This window comes from Sphaerodactylus townsendi, linkage group LG06 (genome assembly GCF_021028975.2).
Source record: "Sphaerodactylus townsendi isolate TG3544 linkage group LG06, MPM_Stown_v2.3, whole genome shotgun sequence".
Taxonomy (NCBI): Eukaryota; Metazoa; Chordata; class Lepidosauria; order Squamata; family Sphaerodactylidae; genus Sphaerodactylus; species Sphaerodactylus townsendi.
Window position 1 is genome coordinate 14,743,569 of NC_059430.1, and position 23,273 is coordinate 14,766,841.

General features: G+C 45.6%; 1 protein-coding gene across 1 annotated transcript in view; it reads left to right on the forward strand.

The window, feature by feature from the left end:
• LOC125435303 (USP6 N-terminal-like protein) overlaps positions 1-20,931 on the forward strand; it is a 66,570-nt gene extending 45,639 nt beyond the window's left edge. The window contains exons 7-12 of the mRNA XM_048501493.1: positions 5,473-5,582; positions 11,221-11,269; positions 12,282-12,402; positions 13,591-13,685; positions 20,688-20,760; positions 20,896-20,931. Coding sequence (XP_048357450.1) covers positions 5,473-5,582; positions 11,221-11,269; positions 12,282-12,402; positions 13,591-13,685; positions 20,688-20,729 — 417 coding nt within the window. The 3' untranslated portion in view covers positions 20,730-20,760; positions 20,896-20,931. The remainder of the gene's footprint in view (positions 1-5,472; positions 5,583-11,220; positions 11,270-12,281; positions 12,403-13,590; positions 13,686-20,687; positions 20,761-20,895) is intronic.
• Positions 20,932-23,273: the final 2,342 nt, after the last annotated feature.

The following is a 23,273-nucleotide window of genomic DNA, read 5'->3' on the forward strand; positions in this document are numbered from 1 at the left end:
ATTCAAACAAACAAACAAACAAATAGCTAGCGGGGTTCAAATAAGTTCCTGGCAAGACCATGATGGTCTGAAACTTAGGGCCAGATGAAAGGGACAAAAAGAGACTCATCCAGAGGCACTTGGCGCTTTTATTTCTATTACTGAGTTTGGAAGATGGATTTATTCATTCATTCATTCATTCATTCATTCATTCATTCATTCATTCATTCATTCATTCATTCATTCATTTATTTATTATACTTGTATACCGCCCTCCCCCGGAGGGCTCAGGGCGGTAAACAACAAGTTAAACAAAAATACATAGATAGAGCACAGATAAAAACAGTAAATATCGAATTAATTAATAAAAATTTTGGCTCTATACTCATTAAAATCAAACCCCATTAAAATGCAGCATCCAAATACCAAGCGCAGCAGATGGTGACCTGCTATCAAATCCCCTAAAAGGGGGGTGGTGGCAGAGTCCACCGATGTTATGGGGGAGGCTATCAGCGGCCAGCCTCCCCAAAGGCCCGGTGGAACAGCTCAGTCTTGCAGGCCCTGCGAAACTCATGAAGATCCCGCAGGGCCCGCACAGCTGGAGGAAGAGCGTTCCACCAGGCAGGGGCCAGAGCTGTAGAAGCTCTGGCCCGGGTGGAGGCCCGCCGCATCATTGAGGGGCCAGGGATCACCAGCAAATTGGCCTCTGCTGAGCGGGATGCTGGCGGGCCTGCTTACTTTCCTGCTCAGCATCAAAATCTGCAGCTGATTTTCTGCCCGTTGGGCCTGGTGGCCTCCCAGATCTAAGAGGGGCAGGACTTCTTAGGCCATAGGTGTCAAACTCGCGGCCCTCCAGATGTTATGGGCTACAGTTCCCATCATCCCCTGCCAGTAGTCTAAGGTGACCAGATGGTCACCTTTGTGATCCGGGATTAGTTAGCCGCGAGAGCTATGGTGTTAAGCTTAGCCGTTGTCGCCTTCAAGTCAGGGAAGGTAAACGCAAGCTCCCAGAAGGCAGCACGCTGCCGCAGGGAGCATGGCCTTCTGGGGCTTTTGCAGCCGCTTGCCCTGTCAGAGGCTGACAAATGGCAAGCTCCAGAAGGCCCATGGCGCTTCCTGCGGCGTTGGCATGCACGAGCTGGCTGCCACACTGCCTTGGGCTCCAGAAGGCAGTGCAGCAGCCTCCCAAAAATCGGGACAATTTGCAGAACCCGCGGGACGCGGGACAAATTGTTTAAAGGCGTGACGGTCCCGCCAAAAGCGGGACGGCTGGTCAGCCTACAGTAGTCCATAACATCTGGAGGGCTGCGAGTTTGACACCTGTGTCCTAGGCTGTGTCACAGGATCACTTTGGTAGCCTGAGTCAAGTGCCTCATGGACTGCCCTTCGAACCAAATTTGAGGGAGAGGATACACCAGGGTAGTCAGAATGACTTTGGGGTTCTCGCCTTCTCGCCTTCGATGTAAATGAACGTTTCTGTTTTCCAATAGATTCTGTTTTCTAAGGTGACCTCTCAGAACTCCAACTCAAGCCGAAGAACTCTGCCTTCCTGAGGAAGTCAGGACCGAAACCTTGGGCAACCTTGGGCTAGTCACAGTTCTTCGGAGCTCTCTCAGCCCCACCCACCTCACAGGGTGTTTGTTGTGTGTGGGGGGAAGAATGGGAAAGGAATGAGTAAGCCCCTTTGAGTCTCCTTACAGGAGAGAAAGGGGGGTATAAATCCAAACTCCTCCTCCTCCTCTTCTTCTTCTTCTTGCCACTAGCGACACCCGATCATTTGACCAAACCTCTATGACTCAATCATAGAGTTTTGGCCAACTGCTAGAACATCACCAGTGATATTATTTTGCCCCTTCCACTGATGACTGAAGTGATGGCAGCATGCCACTGGTGACATCATTATATCACCAGCAATGGCTTCCCCCCCAAATTGAGTCTCCGGCTTAGTTGTCCCCTTCAAACTGGCCACCCTAGACTATCCTTTTGTAGAATGAGCACAAGGAGAGAAAAGCTATGCCTCTTCCCCACACAACTAGAAAAGCAGCTTGGAAGAGAGCCTGTTATGAGCAGAAAACTGGCAAGAGTGTAAAGATTGAAACCTCCCCCCCCTCCCTCGGCTACTTTTCATTAAATAAAAACCAGTCAAGCCATCAATCAAATGTCTCCCGTGTCACTCCTGGTTTAGTACCGCGCTGCATACAAATAGAAATGGAACCTAGGCTGTCCTGTAACAAAGATATATTTCAGCCGAGAGGTTCGTACCAAAAGTCGTACGTTTTGGAAGAGGGGGTCAGACAATCAATAAATGATCGGGCACTTCGGTTCCTGGCTCTCGATTGCAATTTATAAATCCAAATTAATTCCTCATGGATTTCACAGTTGCAAATACTACACGGAAAGCCCCGGTGACACATTTTGCAAACTCGGCTCTGCGGTTTAATTTCATTGCGCGCCGTGACTGTTGCTTTTAACCTTGCAATAAAAATTAACGTCTTCAAAGCCAATGCCATTATCCTGCCTCTCGCATCCAGCAATAAAACAATTATGAAGACTGATACTTACCATGGGATCCGAAACAAAGTTACGCCATTCTAATTCGGTTGAGTTCACTGACCTTCGAGGAGTGTGACTCTGTTTGACCTTCGAGGAGTGTGACTCTGTTCAGGATTGCGCAACCAGAGTTTTTGTTTAAATGTTGATAATACTTGATAGTATTTTTTCGGAGAATGAACAAGATCTGGTGCTCACCAACCATTGCCCTAAAGACCAAGTTCGGCCTATTCACCTCCATTGTGACCCCAACAGACATTTATGCTAGTGAGACCTGGAAGGCATCAACAAGTATCAACAACAGGCTTGACGTCTTCCAACAGAAGTGCCTATGCCGAGTCCTGAAGATCCGATATTATGACCATGTCACTAACAGAGAGGTGCTCCGAAGGAGTGACATGTGCAACTCCATACCATCGTTGCATACAGAGGATTTCGACTGGCTGGCCACTTCCTTTGATTGGAGAACTGTCAGATCCCAAAGATGTCAATGAGGTGGATACCTCCTGATGCCAAATGACAGCAACACCTGGAGAACATTCTGGAGAACATTCAAGCAACACCCAGAGAACATTCGAGCAACACCCGGAGAACATTCGAGCAAGACTTGAGGGCACTGAATATTGTATGGGAAGAGGCTGAAACACTCTCCCAAGACCAGAAATCCTGGAGAGCACCTGTTGCCCGATATGCTACTTAGCCTGGGAGGATCTAACTAACTACCTAACTAATACTCGATAGGCACCAAATAGCTATTTAGTAAGTATTTACATGTCACATTTTGCCTGAAGTTCAGAGCAGTTTACGAATCATAACTGAAGACCAACGCTTCTTGTAAGCCGTGTGGCTACACAAACACCGTATTGGTGCTGTGCAGATCAGGTGGTCGCCAGCAGGGGGAGCTCTCACAGAGCTCTTGCAGACCGCTCAGTGGTAGGGAACTTCTACGTAGTTCCCTACCACAGTTAGAGGGACCATGACACAACTCTGAACATACAAACTAAAATTTCCAGCATAATAGATACTTATGGGCCTTTATTTGTTTTGTTTAAATCATTTATATGGTGCCTTTCCACCCAAATAGGCTCTCCAAATTGATTCACCCTGATACACTGTTTACATCTGCAGTTATGTAAATTACAGGCTGACACGTTTTCGTTTTATTTAATTCGAGTTTATCGCTCCCATCTTCCAAAGAGCCCAGGCAGTTTATGTGTTTCCTTCAACACATTTTCTCTTTACAAGAACCCTGGAAGGTAGGTTAGACCCTGGAAGGTAGGTTAGACCTAAATTGGCCCAAGGAATTTGAATCTGGGTCTCTCAGATCCTAGTACAGCTCTTTAACAGCCACACCACATGGCCCAAATATATAAATCCAGAACCACACTTTAGACTATAATCCAGCCCAACTTTTTGTTTAAAGCTGCATTGACTTTGGTGGGGAAAAAAAATGTAAGGATATGTGTAATTCTTCCACTGAAAATAAGGGGATTCAAACACTTCTATTTTTATCTGGCTCATAACCATAGCTACAGACCATGTCTGCATTGCTGTGTTAAGCAGTTTGGTTTGTAAGAACCTTTGATAATCCATGAAAATCCAGGACTAATTTTTTTAAAAGCACATATGAGTCTACTTTTCTTCCAAGGAATTCAGGGTGGCTTACATCGGTTCCTTCCTCCTTACGGCAATTCTGGTGGGGTAGGTTAGGCTGAGAAACACTAACTAGTCTAAGGTACCCACTCAAGTCCGTGGCAGAGTGGGGATTTAAACCCCAGTCACCTCCACCCCAATCCAGCACTAGCCACTACACCACACTGTTTTATTCTAATGACCCGCAAACACTTTGAACCAAAACGATGGATGAGCCAGCTATGAAATATAGAACAAAATCAGATCTGAAGCGAAGCGGAAACGTTATGCATGCCATCTAGTGTTGTGCGCCGGAAAAAAAAATAAACCCACCGTGATGTGCAGAAGCAGTGTTTTGATTCTCCGACAAGGCTTTTAAAAAGCGTCTTGGAACTTCTGGAGAGTTGATTCTGTACTGCTAGCCGAAGCTCTGATGGGCGATCGGAATAAATTGTTAAGACAGTCTGACAGGAAACTTCAGCAAACCCATATTATAAATAGAGGTGTATGTGTGCATCCCTGGAAAGAAAATGAGCACGTGCAAAAGATTTCCCCACGCCGGTTGGAACTTCAACCTTTTCTAACTAGATTTTCAGTCTGCCCTAACAAACTGGTATCAGCATACCAGTCTTTGAAAAGTTTGATTGGTTTACTTCTAATCTGGAGGAACCGGGTTTGATTCCCTGCTCTGCCGCTTGAGCTGTGGAGATTTATCTGGGGAATTCAGATTAGCCTGTGCACTCCCACACAGCCACAGCTGGGTGACCTTGGGCTAGTCACATTTTTCCCACATACATTTTTTTCTAAGAAGCCATCTAAATAGTCATTAGCTGTTCTTCCAGGGCACTTGTCTGATAGGCAGGGCAGTATTGCTGAAAGAGGACTAAAATAACCTGATATCTTTCTGCCATGAACTAAATAAAGAATTGGCAATAGAGGCTTATAAAGTTGAAACCAGAAATTGAAATGTTTTATTTACAGAAGCAATTTTAAAAAGAGCTGAACTTACAAAGGATTAAGGATAAATATATATACACACATACACACACAAAGAAAGCTGGTTTTAGAGAGGCTACTATGTACAAGATTTTGTTTAGTAATTTTTTCAGTTGATGCAATTTACAGACATCTTTGTACCTTCCTGATGATACTGTCACTTTGATGCTAAACAAAATAAATCTGTTACTTGAATAGAAAATGTGTGGATTTACCTCCTCAAAGACAATTAGGTGATGATTACGATTGTCTGTGGATTTATATACATCAGTGGTCTGCTTCGTATAAACATGTGTTGATTTCTTTTTTTCCTAGACCTTAAAAATCCAAGCAAGAATGAGCTCCCCAGACATCAGACAAATTGATTTAGATGTAAATCGGACATATCGGGATCATATCATGTTTAGAGATAGATATGGAGTGAAGTAAGTAAATGTTTCTCTGGTGTTTCTTACTCTGATTTCTAGAATTACAAAGTGGCATCGTTTGTATTTGGCTTTGAAAGATTCTGAGCTCAAAGCTCTTGCCTGCCAATTGTTAAAATTGCAATACATATTAAAGCGGCGGGGGAATGACAATTGAGGCTGGCTCCAAAGTTCCATTCTACCATGTTTCTGGCCTGTTGTGTTCTTGCAACGGCAAATTTATGCATAGAAATGCATTTGACTGTTTGAAAGGTCATAAGTTATCATTAGTTATTTTGATTTGCATGTTGAAGACAAGCAATAAATGTTTATTTATTCATGTAGTTACTTTCTCGTTCCCCTCTTTTCACATGTAGAACCTGCTTAAAAACCTTTTATTTCATTATAGTACAATTTCCTTTCCAAATTTTGTTGAGAACGTATTCAGTTATGGTCTAGGGCAGGGGTAGGGAACCTGCGGCTCTCCAGATGTTCAGGAACTACAATTCCCATCAGCCCCTACCAGCATGGCCAATTGGCCATGCTGACAGAGGCTGATGGGAATTGTAGTTCCTGAACATCTGGAGAGCCGCAGGTTCCCTACCCCTGAGCTAGAAAAATCTCCTTTTGTTTGGATTTAGCTGCAAATGCTTGTTTGATGCTATATCGCAAGGCTGGTTGAATTTCTCAAGGTCAGTGTCCGTTTTCCGAACTCTTGGAAAAAGAGCAAATTCTGGCAGTCCACCTAACTTTCATCCTTCTCTAAAGCGCCCCATCTCAGTTCTCACCAACAAACATAAATTACAACTTTGAACCTGCCAATTCGACGTGTCTATTCATTATGTTTCCAATTGATATTACGAAACCGCATCTTTTTAGAAATGGAGAATTTTCTACTCAGGACAAAACGAGCAGAAATTTTCCTTGTAGATGATTTTCTGCCACGTGATCACTTCAGGTGCAACAGGGATGCTTATCAAGTCCTCCCTGATAGCCTGATAACGATCTTGTGAGATGATACTGGGGGAGCAGCCGCCCTGAAAGTACTCTGGGTCAAAACCTCTTTTGGTCTGTCTTTAAGAAGAAGCACCTTGAATGGTGCCTGTTTTTTCATCGAGTGTTTTGTCATCTTGGGCCAATTACCCACCAGTTCTCTGGCAGTGGGGCAGGAAGCGCATTGGGGCAAGAAATCATGTCCCGACGTACTTCCTGTTTGCGGTGTGCTGAGAGAGGAGGCGCTTCAGGTGGAGAAATCTTGTCCCAAAGCGCTTCCTGTTTGTGGCGTGTTGAGAGAAGAAATGCGTTGTGGGCAAGTTTTCTCATCCCAACATGTTTCCTCTTGCCCCACGTGTGTTTCTCACTTATTCTGCGGAAAGCAAGAGCACTTCTGACGGGACTTTTCATGCCAGAATGGGGTGAAGCTGAGGAGCAGTCTCCAGTGGGTAACCAGCTTTGGATTCTTCATCTAGGAAGGAGAGACATGAATAATAGATCAGAATGGCTAGAAATTGCTATCTGATGCAGATCCAAACTGCCATTGAGCATTTGGTGATTGAGCCATGGAGATCAAATGGAACGGTTCCATCTTTTTTTCCTGAAGTTTCAAAGGTGGTTGTTTTTCTCTTCCCGACAGGACTCCCAGGAGGTCACCACAAGCTTTTACACAATGAAGTGGTTTTTCCAGTGTTTCCTTGACCGTGTGAGTGTCCTCTGTTCGTGTCCCTGATTCTGTTGTTCCCAAACACACGTTTTCGGGGAAAGCTTGGACTTCTTTGATCTGCATTTTGATCTGCCGGATTTTTTTTTCCCCTTGCAGACTCCCTTTAGGTTAACCCTCAGGATCTGGGATATCTACATACTTGAAGGCGAACGGGTTCTCACAGCGATGTCTTACACCATTCTGAAAATGCACAGAAGTAAGAGCTCCATCTGGCTTTTGACACTAACCTGCTGTATTTGAGTGCTCAGTCGCCCCGTGAAAGATGAGCTTTATGGATGTCTTCCTCAAAGCGCCGGAGTTGTCCTTCTGTTTTATTTATTTATTTATTTATTTATTTATTTATTTATTTATTTATTTATTTATTTGGGAAGGGCAAGGAGATTGTAAGCCCCTTTGAGTCTCCTGCAGGAGAGAAAGGCGGGATATAAATCCAAACTCTTCTCTTCCTCCTCTTCCTCTTCCTCTTCTTCCTCTTCTTCTTCTTCTTCTTCTTCTTCTTCTTCTTCTTCTTCTTCTTTTTCTTCTTTTTCTTTTTCTTCTTCTTCTTCTCCTCTTCCTTCTTCTTCTCCTTCTCCTTCTCCTTCTCCTTTTTCTTCTTCTTCTCCTTCTCCTTCTCCTTCTTCATCTTCTTCTCCTTCTCCTCCTCCTCTTTCTTCTTCTTCTTCTCCTCCTCCTCCTCCTCCTCCTTTTTCTTCTTCTTCATCTCCTTCTTCTTCTTCTTCTTCTCCTCCTCCTCCTCCTCTTTCTTCTTCTTCTTCTTCTTCTTCTTCTTCTTCTTCTTCTTCTTCTTCTTCTTCTTCTTCTTCTTCTTCTTCTTCTTCTTCTTCTTCTTCTTCTTCTTCTTCAACACAGCCCTACCCTTCACATTTTTTTCTGGTTCGAACCTCTTCCAGTAGATAATATAAGATCTCCACCCTTTTTGCATTCATTTCTTCCTCTCCCTCCCTTGTTCATCCATCGCAAATCCACGCGATAAAAGTTAGAGCTCCCATGTGTATTCCGAATGCTCCTTTTTGTTTCAGAATGATTACATCGCATTAAGGTTTGTCTGCATTATTTGAAAAGGCAAAATGTCATTTCCGAAAAGAGGTACTCAGAAGTCGTGAAAGGAAGCTTTCATCCCATTTCTTAGTTTATTTTCCAAACCGGGTTCCCTTTGCAGTTTGCACATTCACTCTATGCTGAAGCTGGTTTGCGCTAGCTGAAGAACAACCACCACCACAATAAAAACACACTGAATTCTAATTATTTTTGTAATGTTCAAAGTACACCAGCTTGGTGTAGTGGTTAAGAGCAGGAGGATTCTGATCTGGCGAACCAGGTTTGATTCCCCACTCCTCTACCTGAGTGGCAGAGGCTTATCTGGTGAACCAGATGTGTTTCCGCACTCCCACCGTGTTTCCCCGAATATAAGACAGTGTCTTATATTAATTTTTGCTCCCAAAGATGCGCTATGTCTTATTTTCAGGGGATGTCTTATTTTTCTGTGTTCTGTTCGTCGGGCATGCTTCCAAACAAAAACTTTGCTATGTCTTATTTTCGGGGGATGCCTTTTATTTCGCACTTCAGCAAAACCTCTACTATGTCTTATTTTTCGGGGATGTCTTATATTAGGGGAAACAGGGTATATTCCTGCTGGGTGACCTTGGGCTAGTCACAGTTCTCTCAGAACCCTCTTATCCCTACCTACCTCACAAGGTGTCTGTCGTGGAGGGAGGAAAGGAGCTTGTAAGCCACCGTGCATCTCCTTAACAGGAGAGAAAGGTGGGATATAAATCCAATCTCTTCTTCTTCTTAACTCCCATTGGGTTTTGATGGGTTTTTGTGTGTTTGGGGAGGAGTTTGTGGGAACAGAAACACACCGGCCGATGATACCTTTTCCCAAATCGAAGCAAGAGAGCAGTAACTTCCTAACTACTACCTTGTATCTGTTGTCCTGTGAGGCACAATGTATAAGACCTCTAACAGAGAGCAAAAAAGAAATCTATAGATGTTTTCCTGCCTTGGACTGCCAACCCACCAGTACAACTGACCTCCAGGCAATGGAGATCACTTCACCTGGAGAAAATGGCTGCTTTGGACTCTATGGCATTATACTCTACTGAGGTTCCTTCCCTCACCAACCCCTGCCCAACCTAGGTTCCACCTCCCAAATCTCCAGGTATTTCCCAACCCGGGGCTGGTGACCCTAGTTGTGCCAAAGGCTGCTCCGGGCTTCTGTCCCGTCGATGGCATTTTCTCCTTGCTGCGTATCAAACTGCCTTCTCAGTGAGGGGAGTTGCCAATGCAATTTGCAGTTCGTTCGTTCGTTCATTCATTCATTCATTCATTCATTCATTCATTCATTTAAATTTTCGATTTATAGACCGCCCCATCCCCAAGGGGCTCTGGGCAGTGCACAACATCAATATGTATACCAATAAATAGATGTTCACAATAGTGACCACGTAACGATCAATACATTAGCTAAAATCCATTAAAACAGCGGTCAACACAACAATGACAGGCGTCCTATAACCCAGTTCATTAAAATCTCCCCAAAAAGAAGGAACGGCCAGACTCCTCTCTAGGAGGGTAACATAGATGGAACCAGAAATGAGATGGTAAATAGATGCATAAGGGCGGGGGGGGGGGGGCACTCAGTGGCTGGACACTCCAAAGGCCCAACGGAACAACTCAGTCTTACAGGCCCTGCGGAACTCACCAAGTTCCCGCAGGGCCCGGACAGCCAGGGTCCCGCAGGGCCCGGTCATCAGACACAGCTTACTATTTGACAAAGAAAAAAAAAATCAGACATACTCAGGAAGCCCAGCCATGCCTCCAGACCCAGCTGGAGCAGGTCTTTAAAATGAAGGAGAGGATGTAGAAGAAGAAGAAGAAGAGTTTGGATTTATACCCCGCTTTTTTCCTACTGTGAGGAGTCTCGAAGTGGCTTAGAATCGTCTTCCCTTCCCCTTCCAACAACAGATACCTTATGACGTAGGTGGGGCTGAGAGAGTTCAGAGAGAACCAGTGGTGGGATCCAAAAATTTTAGTAACAGGTTCTCATGGTGGTGGGATTCAAACAGTGGCGAAGCACCAATGGGGCTGGGCGGGGCATGATGGGGCGTGGCCAGGCATTCCATGGGCGGGGCATTAATAATTTCTCTGTTACTGTAAAAAACTCTTACTGTAAAAAAAAGTTCCTAATTTCCAGCTGGTATCTTTCTGTCCATAATTTAAACTCATTATAGCAAGTCCTACCGTCTACTGCCGACAGAAACAACTACTTCTCCTCTAATTGACTGCCTGCCAAATACTTAATACTTTCAAATACTTAATTTTGTTTCTAGAAATCAAAAGAAGGATACTTTCCTTAAACAAGGAACTTTACCATATTTCTAAAACATGTTTTTAAAACAGCCCAACAGGGAGAATTATCCCGTTTTCTACCTTCGCTAACCAGCCACATAGGAAACAACAGGACTTTATGATTTTTGGACCTAATGGAATTTCTAACGGAAAAGCGGACCCAATTAGTAACCCCCTCTCGGCACACACAAATAATTAGTAACCCACTCTCGGGAACTGGTGAGAACCTGCTGGATCCCACCTCTGGAGAGAACTGTGACTAGCCCAAGGTCACCCAGCAGGCTTCATGCAGAGGAGCGAAGAAACAATTCCAGTTCACCAAAAAAAGAGTCTGCTGCTCATGTGCAGGAGCGCGGAATCGAACCTGGCACTCCAGATTAGAGTCCACCACTCTTAACCACTCCACCATGCTAGGTCTCCATGTAAAGAGCAGCTTTGGGTGTGTCTGGTGTGCCTCCTAAGGATGCCTGGCTTTCATTTTCAGATGTACAAAATGCACTAAATGGTTGCAATTACTACTTCAAGTCCAATTCAGTAGCCCTTGGTATACATTTTAGCTTCCTTACATTTGTCTTTGTTCCTTTCCAGGCAACAATCCTTATTCCATGTTTTAGCTGCATATTCTATATATAACACGGTAAGTCAACATCCCATATACTTTTCTTTTTATACCTTCAGCTTACTCCTGAAATTGAAGGTGACCTGTGTTGTTAGTAAAGCTATAAGCCAAATGAAAAGAGCAAATGTAGTCGAGGCTGGAATGCAGTCTTTTTAATTCTGCCTGTCTGTCACAAGATATTCTTGATGAGACACTGCCATTTTTTTTAATCAAGATCTAAGACAGTTACTTTTCATAAACTTGCTTTTTTGGGGGTGGAGGAGGCATCACAGGGTCAACAAAAAAATCTTTCATCAGAAACAACTGTTTCCGAAAGTGGTAAGGGGGGGGGGGGGAGGATGACAAATTGGAAGAAAAAGATAATCATGAATTGTTACATTAGAGAAATTTTTTGTCTGTTTTGCTTCTGTGAAATTGTAACATTCTAGAAATATCCTCCTCTCCTTTGGGATTTTGTTTTCAAACTGTTGCCTACCTTGTACTGTTGCCTCTTCTATTTTATCATCAGTAAATATTAGGGGGGGGGGAATTATAGCAACCTTGATACATCATCTAGCCTGCCTGTTTAATTATTTTAATTTTGTCTGGCTTTTTCTACTATTTATAGATATTTTATTGCAAATTTGGTTTTTGTACCTGTTTTAACCTGTATTCCCTTTGACTATCTCATTATGGCCTGTGGCTACAGCAGTCTGGTTATTCATTCATTCTTCCCTGTATTGAAAAACATTGTGCGCTGTCCAAACAACCATTTTATCCAATTGTTCAATTTATCATCATCATCATCATCATCATCATCATCATCATCATCATCATCATCATCTTTATTATTATTATTATTATTATTATTATTATTATTATTATTATTATTATTATTATTATTATTAATTAGGCTTGATAGACCGCCCAACCCCCGAAGGGCTCTGGGCGGTGTACAATGAGACATAAAACAAATACAGTATAAGATCTCATAAATACAATAGCGATAAAACATTAAAATTTATAAAAGTTTTATCTTCCACGTTTGCAGGAGGTCGGATATTGTCAGGGGATGAGCCAGATCACAGCTTTACTCCTTATGTACATGAATGAAGAAGATGCCTTCTGGGCCCTGGTGAAACTGCTCTCGGGACCCAAGCACGCTATGCACGGTACGCAGCTTTACACCTTGTTGGCCACGGCTACGAAGCTGTGGGAGAAATTGGGGGGTGGGGCCTGGTGAAAACCGGAAATGACCAGGTGGACACTCTAGCATTTCATAAAAACTCTGTGGCATATGCTTCCTCTCTCCCTGCCCCTCCCAGTTCTCCTGACATCTCTAGATCTCATGGACAAAACGCTCAGGTGAATCTGGACCTTATTTGCTGTAGGCTTTTCCGGGCCAGATGTGTAATACCCTAAGTGGGTCTGCTTGGAGTAGTTATTGTGACCAGGCAATGCCAATTTCCTTTTGCCAGCTCTGCTGAGAATGCTTCTTTAAGGTTCTGCACAGTGGTGGGATCAAAAAATTTTAGTAACAGGTTCCCATGGTGGTGGGATTCAAACTGTGGCGTAGCACCAATGGGGCTGGGCGGGGCACGACGGGGGCGTGGCCGGGCATTCCAGGGGCGGAGCATTCCTTGGGCGGGAAACGAATGCACGCAGGCGCAGGCTGCCATGCACACCGGTGCACCTCCTGCTAGACTGCTTCAAGTTCTGCACGCTACTGCTGAGAGGAGGGGTGTAACTAAGGCAAAAATCACGTGGCAAAATCACCAATTAGTAACCCCCTCTCGGCACCTGCAAATAATTAGTAACCTACTCTCGGGAACCTGTGAGAACCTGCTGGATCCCACCTCTGATGTCCCCCCTTAACCTGTGCTTCTCCAGACTAAACATTCCCAGCTCTCTAAGCCTCTCTTTGTAAGGCATGGGTTCCAGACCTTTTGCCATTTTGGTCGCCCTCCTCTGGACATGTTCCAGCTCGTCAATGTCCTTCTTAAATTATGGTGCCCAGAACTGAACACAGTACTCAAGGTGAGGTCTGACCAATGCAGAGTAGAGTGGTAGAGTCGGCCCTGGTTTGTTCTTGGATAGGAGACCACCAAGGAAATCCATGGTTGTTAGCAGAGGCAGGCAATGAAAAAAACCCTCTGAATGTTCTTTGCCTTGAAAACAGTTTACACACACACCATCTTTAAAGCGTCCCAGGGAGCCTTTTCTTTTCCAACCTCAAGGGTCGTGCCGAATGAACGTCTCTGAAAGACAACCCATTTCTAAAAGTGGTGAATATACTGTGTGAGAAAGCCTTGGTGATTCTTTTTTCTTCACCCCTTCCTTTGTTCCTTTTTTTAAAAAAGGTTTTTTCGTTCCTGGCTTCCCAAAGCTGTTGAGGTTTCAAGAACATCACGACAAAATCATGAAGAAATGTTTGTCGAAGCTTAAGCAGCATTTTGTAAGTAAATGTCGCCGCAGACAGGAAGCTGATAAAAGGGTATTGTTCACCGGCAAAGGGGGGGAAAAAATCCCGTGTCACGTTTAATTAGGATGTTGGTATTTAGGGAACATTTGAGGCTGCCCTATATGGAGCCTGTCGGTTGGTTTCGGCCCATGACAGTTTCGTCTGACTGGCATTGGCTCTGCAGGGTCCCAGGGAGAGGTCAGCACCAGGGATTGAATCTGCCGTCTTCAGCCGGCGTTCCGGAGGTTGAACTATCTCAGTCCCCCTTTTGTATCAGAGCTTCTGCGGACCCTTGTGAGTGCTGCTAATTGCAGACTTAATTTGAAACTCGGGCCGTGGAATCCGCCAAGCTTGTGTCTTGTTTCATACTTGGAGCCAGAGAAATCATCTTATCCTCAAGCAACAAAAAATGGATGGTCTAGGTCCGTGGTGGCAAACCTTTGGCACTCCAGATGTTATGGACTACAATTCCCATCATCCCCTTCCAGCATAGCCAATTGGCCATGCTGGCAGGGGCTGATGGGAATTGTAGTCCATAACATCTGGAGTGCCAAAGGTTCGCCACCACTGGTCTAGGTGAGCCTCATCTTGTCAAATCTCAGAAGCTAAGCAGGGTCAGCCTTGGTTAGTACTTGGATGGGAGACCACAAAGGAAGCCCCGGGTTGCTGCTCAGAAACAAGCAACAGCCAATCGTCTCTGAACGTCTCTTGCCTGGAGAACCCAACAGGGTCGCCGTAACTCAGCTGCTTTCCTGACCCGTTCTTTCCAGGGAGCAGCAGTGGTGTAGGAGGTTAAGAGCTCGTGTATCTAATCTGGAGGAACCGGGTTTGATTCCCAGCTCTGCCACATGAGCTGTGGAGGCTTATCTGGGGAATTCAGATTAGCCTGTACACTCCCACACACGCCAGCTGGGTGACCTTGGGCTAGTCACAGCTTCTCGGAGCTCTCTCAGCCCCACCCACCTCACAGGGTGTTTGTTGTGAGGGGGGAAGGGCAAGGAGATTGTAAGCCCCTTTGAGTCTCCTGCAGGAGAGAAAGGGGGATATAAATCCAAACTCTTCTTCTTCTTCTTCTTCTTCCACCACTGATAAAAATGATTTTATGTCAAAACGGTTGACCATTTCTCTGTCTGCTTTGGTTGTCTAGCAAGTACTACATCTCGGTTGACATTACTGTAGCTAGCACAAAGCCAGAGTAGGAGGAGGAGTTTGGATTTATACCCCACCTTTCTCTCCTGTAAGGAGACTCAAGGTGGCTTACCAGCTCCTTTCCTTTCCTCTCCCCACAACAGACACCTTGTGAGGTAGGTGGGGCTGAGAGTGTTCTCAGAGAGAACTGTGACTAGTCCAAGGTCACCCAGCAGGAATGTAGGAGTGCGGAAACACATCTGGTTTACCAGATAAGCTTCTGCCACTCAGGTGGAGGAGTGGGGAATCAAATCCGGTTCTCCAGAATAGAATCCACCTGCTCTTAACCACTACACCACTCTGGCTCTCATGTCACTGAGTAGGGCTTACGGCTGTATCCTTAGGTCTGCAACCCTAACCCTAACGGCAGATGCCTTGTGAGGTAGGCGGGGCTGAGAGAGTTCTAAGAAAACTGTGACTGGCTCAAGGTCAGCCAGCAGGTTTCAGGTGCAGGAGTGGGGAAACAAATCCAGCTCACCTGATAAGAGTCTGTCACTAGCGTGGAGGAGTCGGGAATCAAACCCGGTTCTCCAGATTAGAGTCCAACACTCTTAACCACAACACCTGGCTTTTGTGCAGAGGAAAGATCAGCCAAAGCATGCTATCTCTTGCCAGACCATCAGGAGAAAGAGAAGGTAGGAGTCAGAGAAATAATGCTGCCACAGGAGATGGTGATGGCCACTAACCTGGATAGCTTTAAAAAGGGCTTGGACAGATTTATGGTGGAGAAGTCGATCTATGGCTACCAATCTTGATCTGCCTTGATCTCATATTGCAAATGCCTTAGCAGACCAGGTGCTCAAGAGCAAGGGCGAATCTAGGAAAACTGGAGCCCGGGGACAAAATCTGAGTTTGGTGCCCCCCCACCCCAGGTATGGACGACCACCCTCCCCAACAATGATTTTTTGCACCAGCTCACAAAACCCCTGCCACCACCAGCAAAACATACATGGCTTTCTCCCCACCAACTCTCTTTCCTAATTGTGTCCTCACACCAACCCTATGAGGTAGGTTGTTAGCCTGAGAAACAGCTCCAAGCCAGTGCAAGTGGGAATTAACTTTTAAGCATGTAAATCTCTCACAAGTCACCCCCCATCTGAAGGTTTACCAAGCAAACATCAGCATCATCTCTCACAAATCACCTCCTTCCCCCAGCAAAACACGCATGGCTTTCTCCCCACCACTTTCCTAATTGTGTCCTCACACCAACCCTGTGAAGTAGGCTGCTAGCCTGAGAAACAGCTCCAAACCAGTGCAAGGGGAATTAACTTTTAAGCATGTAAATCTCTCACAAGTCACCCCCCATCTAAAGGGTTACCAAGCAAACATCAGCATCATCTCTCACAAATCACCTCCTACCCCCAGCAAAACAGGCCTGGCTCTCTCCACACCACTTTCCTAATTGTGTCCTCACACCAACCCTGTGAGGTAGACTGCTAGCCTGAGAAACAGCTCCAAACCAGTGCAAGGGGAATTAACTTTTAAGCATGTAAATCTCTCACAAGTCACCCCCCTCTGAAGGGTTTACAAACCAGAGCATCAGCATCCTCTCTCACAAATCACCTCCTACCCCCAGCAAAACAGGCATGGCTCTCTCCCCACCACTTTCCTAATTGTGTCCTCACACCAACCCTGTGAGGTAGGCTGCTAGCCTGAGAAACAGCTCCAAACCAGTGCAAGGGGATTAACTTTTAAGCATGTAAATCTCTCACAAGTCACCCCCCATCTGAAGGTTTACCAAGCAAACGTCAGCATCATCTTCAGTTCTGCTGCTGCTTCTGGGCTCCCTGCTCAGCTTGCCTTTTCCTGTGCCTGCTGCCGGGGAGAAGGCTTCTGAGTAATGCCACACTTAATTTAAGGCAAATAAGGCATGCTGGGTTAGAGGGAGGGGAGGCGGAGCTCCCCAGTCCTGCTCCTGGGAGCCCAGTGGGACTTCTCCCCCACCCCCTGGACACTCCAGGCCACCGTACAGAGTGGGCGGGGCTACGACAGGCACTGGGAGCAGTCCCTGCTTCAGTGCCTGCTTTCTAGGGCTTGCTCAATCCCTCCCTGTGTAGGAGGATGTTTTGGCGCCCCCCACGTGACCTCGATCGATGCGCCCGGGGACAAGGGGTACCCCATGTCCCTAGGCAGGAACACCCCTGCTCAAGAGCAACAGCCGCAGAAGGCCATTGCTTTCACATCCTGCACGTGAGCTCCCAAAGGCACCTGGTGGGCCACTGCGAGTAGCAGAGTGCTGGACTAGATGGACTCTGGTCTGATCCAGCAGGCTTGTTCTTATGTTCTTAAGGGTATCACACATATGTACAGTCTGGTTCTAATGCTGTGGAAATATAGGCCCCTCAATGTGCAGGCATGTCGAGTCGCCTTTACTCCAACAGCTCCAAGGCTGATAAGCAGGGGGAAATTCCTTGTGTAGGTCTGGGGAAAGTGTATACAACATGCTCCAAGTCTCATAACTTATGGTTACGAAATCAGCAGGGGTGTGCCACTCAGGGGAACATATGGGGTCAAATGTCCCTGGGCTGCAGCCTTTTAGTCACGTGTGGGGGGGTGGAAAATCCCCCCCTCCTCCTGCCCCCTGGGTCCATATACTGACTTCAAGACCTGGTGCAAAAAGCCATTGTTTGTCGTGGTGGGGGTGGGCAGCCGCCCATACGGGGAGGGGGCTCCGATTTTGCACCGAGCTACATTTCCCCTTTATTACGCCTCTGGAAATAAGGCAGCATTACATCAGCGCTGAGCTGGGTTTGCCCCCAAACCTGGAAACTTTAGCCCCATGGATACTCTTAACTTAGATGCCTAGATCTTTCAGAAAGTTGTCTTAGCCCAGCAATTAAGGCATTTAAGGAGACGTCTGAGGGGGGATATGATTGAAGTCTATAAAATTATGCATGGGGTAGAAAATGTTGACAGAGAGAATTTTTTCTCTCTTTCTCACAATACTAGAACCAGGGGGCATCCATTGAAAATGCTGGGGGGAAGAATTAGGACTAATCAAAGGAAACACTTCTTCACGCAACGTGTGATTGGTGTTTGGAATATGCTGCCGCAGGACGTGGTGATGGCCACTAACCTGGATAGCTTTAAATGGGGCTTGGACAGATTTATGGAGGAGAAGTCGATTTATGGCTACCAATCTTGATCCTCCTTGATCTCAGATTGCAAATGCCTTAACAGTCCAGGTGCTCAGGAGCAACAGCCGCAGAAGGCCATTGCTTTCACATCCTGCAGGTGAGCTCCCAAGGGCACCTGGTGGGCCACTGCGAGTAGCAGAGAGCTGGACTAGATGGACTCTGGTCTGATCCAGCTGGCTTGTTCTTATGTTCATGTACTTAATTTTAAAAGATTCAGTTATGAAGATACCCTTAGAGTAGCCAAGGTTAGCTGCCTTACAGGATGTGGTTCAATGCACGTAACTGCCTAAAAGGTTGATTTCAATGCAAAATCAACATGTTCCTAGCCACATGCAAGGTTTCAGCTTTCTTTTTTGTTTGTTGTGTTGAACTATAAAAGTGTATTAGTAGGAGAACGCACAGTATATTCCGTTTCCAGGTACTTCAGTGCAATTTCTTCAATCAGAGGTAATGTTTTTAAAAGACAGAATCAATACTAGCCTCGGGCTGCAGATTTAAAGCCCACTTTTGGGGAGAGAAGGTTCCACACTAGTCAGCCAGATTCCATTCTGATTAAATGTGCTTTGACTGGAGTGTTTAATTTAAAGTATCTGCCGCAAATAGGCCACATTTTATATACACGTGTGCACCTGTACATTCTTCCACTTAACCGTGAGCGCATTCATGGGACGCCCCCCCCCCCCCCTTTTACAACTTGGTTTCATACTGTTTTCAAAAATGAATCTATCAATCGGGAAGTATTGGTTAGTGAAAAAAGAAATCACAAACCAAGTTAACTCTCAGGGAGTCGACCGTGATTTTTAACAGCAATGGATTATGAGTCATTGCTGTTTATATTGCTTTATTTTGCAGAAGTTTGCCTTCTAGGGCAATAAAATCTCAATCGCATCCTGCCTCTATTCAGTCATTTTCCTAACCCGGGTGTCGGAACTCTCTGAATGTTTGCTTTTAATATACAGTAATGCTCCTCAATTAGCAATCTAACAACAAAAACAGTCTGTTCGAGCTTTAAATATGTTATGTCCCTGTTCTTGCTGCAATTTAGCGTTCAATAACTACAGTTATTTTCCTGGTGTTGAATCGGATCAGTTGCCTTGATTAACAACAAACAAAAAATCCCCAGCAGCAATCACGAAGGGGGCAAAAAATGCATGTAGCGGATCTCTGTTTAAATCTAAAACGGTGAATTTAAACAACATATATTTTTAAAACCTTAGTGCTTTATGCCATTTTTGTTCCCAGACCAAGAATGACGCAAACGGTTTCTGCCATTGATTCTTGCAGCCCGGTGTTTGTTTACATTGTTTTCAGTACTTTCTGAAGTTACTCATTTGAGCTAGAACAGGGGTAGGGAACCTGCGGCTCTCCAGATGTTCAGGAACTACAATTCCCATCAGCCCCTACCAGCATGGCCAATTGGCCATGCTGACAGAGGCTGATGGGAATTGTAGTTCCTGAACATCTGAGAGCCGCAGGTTCCTACCCCCCCGGAGCTATTCAGAAAAATCTCCTTTTGTTTGGATTTAGCTGCAAATGCTTGTTTGATGCTATATGGCTTAAGGCTGGTTGAATTTTCTCCAAAGGTCCAAGTGTCCGCTTTCCTCGAACTCTTGGAAAAAGAGCAAATTCTGGCAGCAGTCCACCTAACTTTCATCGCTTCTCTAAAAGCGCTACCCATCTCAGTTCTCACCAACAAACATAAATTACAACTTTGAACCTGCCGAGATTCAACGTGGTCTATTCATTATTATTATGTTTCCCAATTGATATTCACTGAAACACGGGTGATCTTTTTTTTTAGAAAATGGAGAATTTTCTACTTTCGAGGACAAAAACGAGCAGAAATTTTTCCTTTGTAGATGATTTTTCTGCCAGCGTGATCACTTCCAGGTGGCAACAAGGGATGCTTATCAAGTCCCTCCCTGATAGCCTGATAACGATCTTGTTAATGAAGTGATGATACTATTGATAGGGGGAGCAGCCGTACAGAAAAGTAACACTCTCGCGTCAAAACCTCTTTTGGTCTGTCTTTTAAGGAAGAAGCACCTTGAATGGTGCCTGTTTTTTCATCGGAGTGTTTTGTCATCTTGGGCCAATTACCCACCAGATTTCTCTGGCAGCGGTGGGGCAGGAAGCGCATTGGGGCAAGAAATCATGTCCCGAACGTACTTCCTGTTTGGCGGTGTGCTGCAGAGGAGAGGAGGCAGCTTCAGGTGGAGAAATCTTGTCCCCAAAGCGCTTCACTGTTGTTTGTAGGCGTGTTGAAAGGAGAAGAAGTAATGCGTTGTGGGCAAGAGTTTTCTCATCCCAACATGTTTCCTCTTGCCCCACGTAGTATTGTTTTCTCACTTTATTCTAGCCTTGAAAGCAAGACGGCACTTCTGACCGGAGACTTTTCATGTTACCGCCAGGAGATAGGTGGTGAAGCTGAGGAGCCAGTCTCCAGTGGAGTAACCAGCTTTGGGATTGCCTTCCATCTAGGAAGAGGAGAGACATGAATAATAGATCAGAATGGCTAGAAATTGCTGCTTATCTGATGCAGATCCAAACTGCCACCATTGAGCATTTGAGTGATTGAGCCATACGGAGATCAGAATGGAGCACCGGTTCCCATCTTTTTTTTTCCTGAAGTTTCCAAAGGTGGTTGTTTTCTCTCTTCCACAGATTGCAGGACTCTCCAGGAGAAGAGTCACCACAAGCTTTTACACAATGAAGTGGTTTTTTTCCAGTGTTTCCTTGACCGTGTGTGAGTGTCCTCTGTCTCGGTGGCTCCCTGGATTCTGTTGTTCCCAAACACACGTTTTCGGGGAAAGCTTGGACTTCTTTTGATCTCGCATTTTTTGATCAGTGCCCGGATTTTTTTTTTTTTTCCCTTGCAGACTCCCTTTAGGTTAACCCTCAGGATCTGGGATATCCTTACACCTTTACTTGAGAGAGGTGAACGGGTTCTCCACAGCCGCATGTCTTACACCATTCTTGAAAAATGCACAGCAAGTAAGGAAAGAGCTCCATCTGGCTTTTGACACTAATACCTGCTGCTATATTTGAGTGCTCAGTCGCCCAATAAGAAAAGATATGAAGCTTTATGGATGTCTTTCCTCAAAGGCGCCGGAGTTGTCCCTTCCTGTTTTATTTATTTATTTATTTATTTACGGTTTATTTATTTATTTATTTGTTATTTATTTATTTTATTAAGAGATTTCTACTACCGCCCTTTGAGAGGGAACTCAGGGCGATAATCCCATCATTCATATAAACAATGACAATCCAATTCACCCCCAATCCCAGTTAAAACCATATACAAATTATAAAATTCAAAGTTGAGATGGCGATTAAAATTGTTTCCCCTTCCCCATTCCTACCCCCCACAGGAGGCCAGTTTTTTCCACAGAAGTGAGATGAGATGATATAATGTGTTATCCGGCTGCAGCCATAGCCTGAAAGCGGAACAAAGAGTCCGTTTACAGGCCCCGAGGAAACTCTGTATGTCCCGCTATAGAGCCCTAGATCTCACCTGGGGAGCCTGTTCCACCAGAGTACAGGGGCCAGGAGCTGTAAAGAAGCCCTGGCCCATGTGGAGGCCAGCCCGGATCACTGCTTGGGGGTCAGGGATCGGGCCAGAAGGTCCGCCTCCGAGGAGGCCGGAGGGGGGTTTGGCAGGCGGCGATATGCAGGGAGAGAGCCGGTGATCCTCCCGTAGGTATGCTGGTCCAAGGCCCCAGTTTGTTTTCCTCTTGAACAGGAGGGCAGGTTTTGTCACCCCTTATTTTTTGTCGTCTCAAAAGGAGCAGCAACATCACTGCTTAAAATATTCTGGCAACCCGAAACAGGTGCCCCAAATACGCAAGCTAATTTATTTATTTCATTGGTTTGTTTATCTCTGTGCTGCCTGTCTACCCGACTAGGGTCCTCAAGTTAACAAATATTACAATATTTCAACATTAAAGCAGCATTTGGAACAGAGCATGTACAAAATAAACCATTTAGTGGAAAGTTATGAACACGAACACATAGAACCGGGGTCTGCAACCCGCGGCTCTCCAGATGTTCATGGACTACAATTCCCATCAGCCCCTGCCAGATGTTCATGGACTACAATTGCCATCAGCCCCTGCCAAGTGGCCATGCTAGCTGGGGCTGATGGGAATTGTAGTCCATGAACATCTGGAGAGCCACAGGTTGCAGACCCCTGACATAGAACAATACAATCAGGGATGAGGGCTGGTAACATTTGGGGGGGGGGGGCGCCAAACGGACTGAAGTCTTCACGAGCTGGTAGAAGACGATAGAGAGACACAGACGAATCTTTCTGGGAGGGATGTTGGTGCCATAACCAAAAAGGCCCTTTCTCAGGTTGCCACCCATATAGCCCCAGATGGTGAGAGTATGTGACGCAGGGCCTTCAAAGATTGCCAGAACAAATGGGTAAGTTCATAATGGAGAAGGCGGTCCTTAATTTGGTGGCTTTGTGCACCTCCCCAAATAAGGGAAACGTGAAAACTGGCAGGAAAGCTCATGCCTAGAGCATTGTTATTATTAAAGCTACGTTAACTATGGGAAGTCTCAAGGTTGTCTTAGAGATAGACCCCAGCAATCGGAATGAGCTTGCTGGAAGAAGAAGAAGAGTTGGATTTATATCCCCCCCTTTCTCTCCTGTAGGAGACTCAAAGGGGCTTACAGACTCCTTTCCCTTCCCCCCTCACAACAAACACCCTGTGAGGTAGGTGGGGCTGAGAGAGCTCCGAGAAGCTGTGACTAGCCCAAGGTCACCCAGCTGGCGTGTGTGGGAGTGTACAGGCTAATCTGAATCCCCCAGAGAAGTCTCCACAGCTCAGGCGGCAGAGCGGGGAATCAAACCCGGTTCCTCCAGATTAGAGTGCACCTGCTCTGAACCACTACGCCACTGCTGCTCCCTGAGCATTGAGGTACCTCGTTATTGAAATTCAGGGGACCCTGCAAAAGAAAGATTTTAGGGGTGGCCTAAACTGCTGCTTAAAATTTTTCTTCTCTGCTACACGTTGTCCAGTCTTAGCATCATTACCCTGCTGAGTGTCCCCCATACTCCATGCAACAGCAGTAAATCCTGTAGAGCAGGAGGTGGAGAAATATTAACCCTCATGAGACTGGAAGGCAAAGCAAGTTCTGCTAACCATTTTCCTGGAAGAAGGGAAGCTCGACGCATGACTGCCGTTTTTCAGCGCAGCCGTGTGTGTGGTATTGTCGTCCAGTTCTCCAGGGGTAACATAAAGTTCTGTTT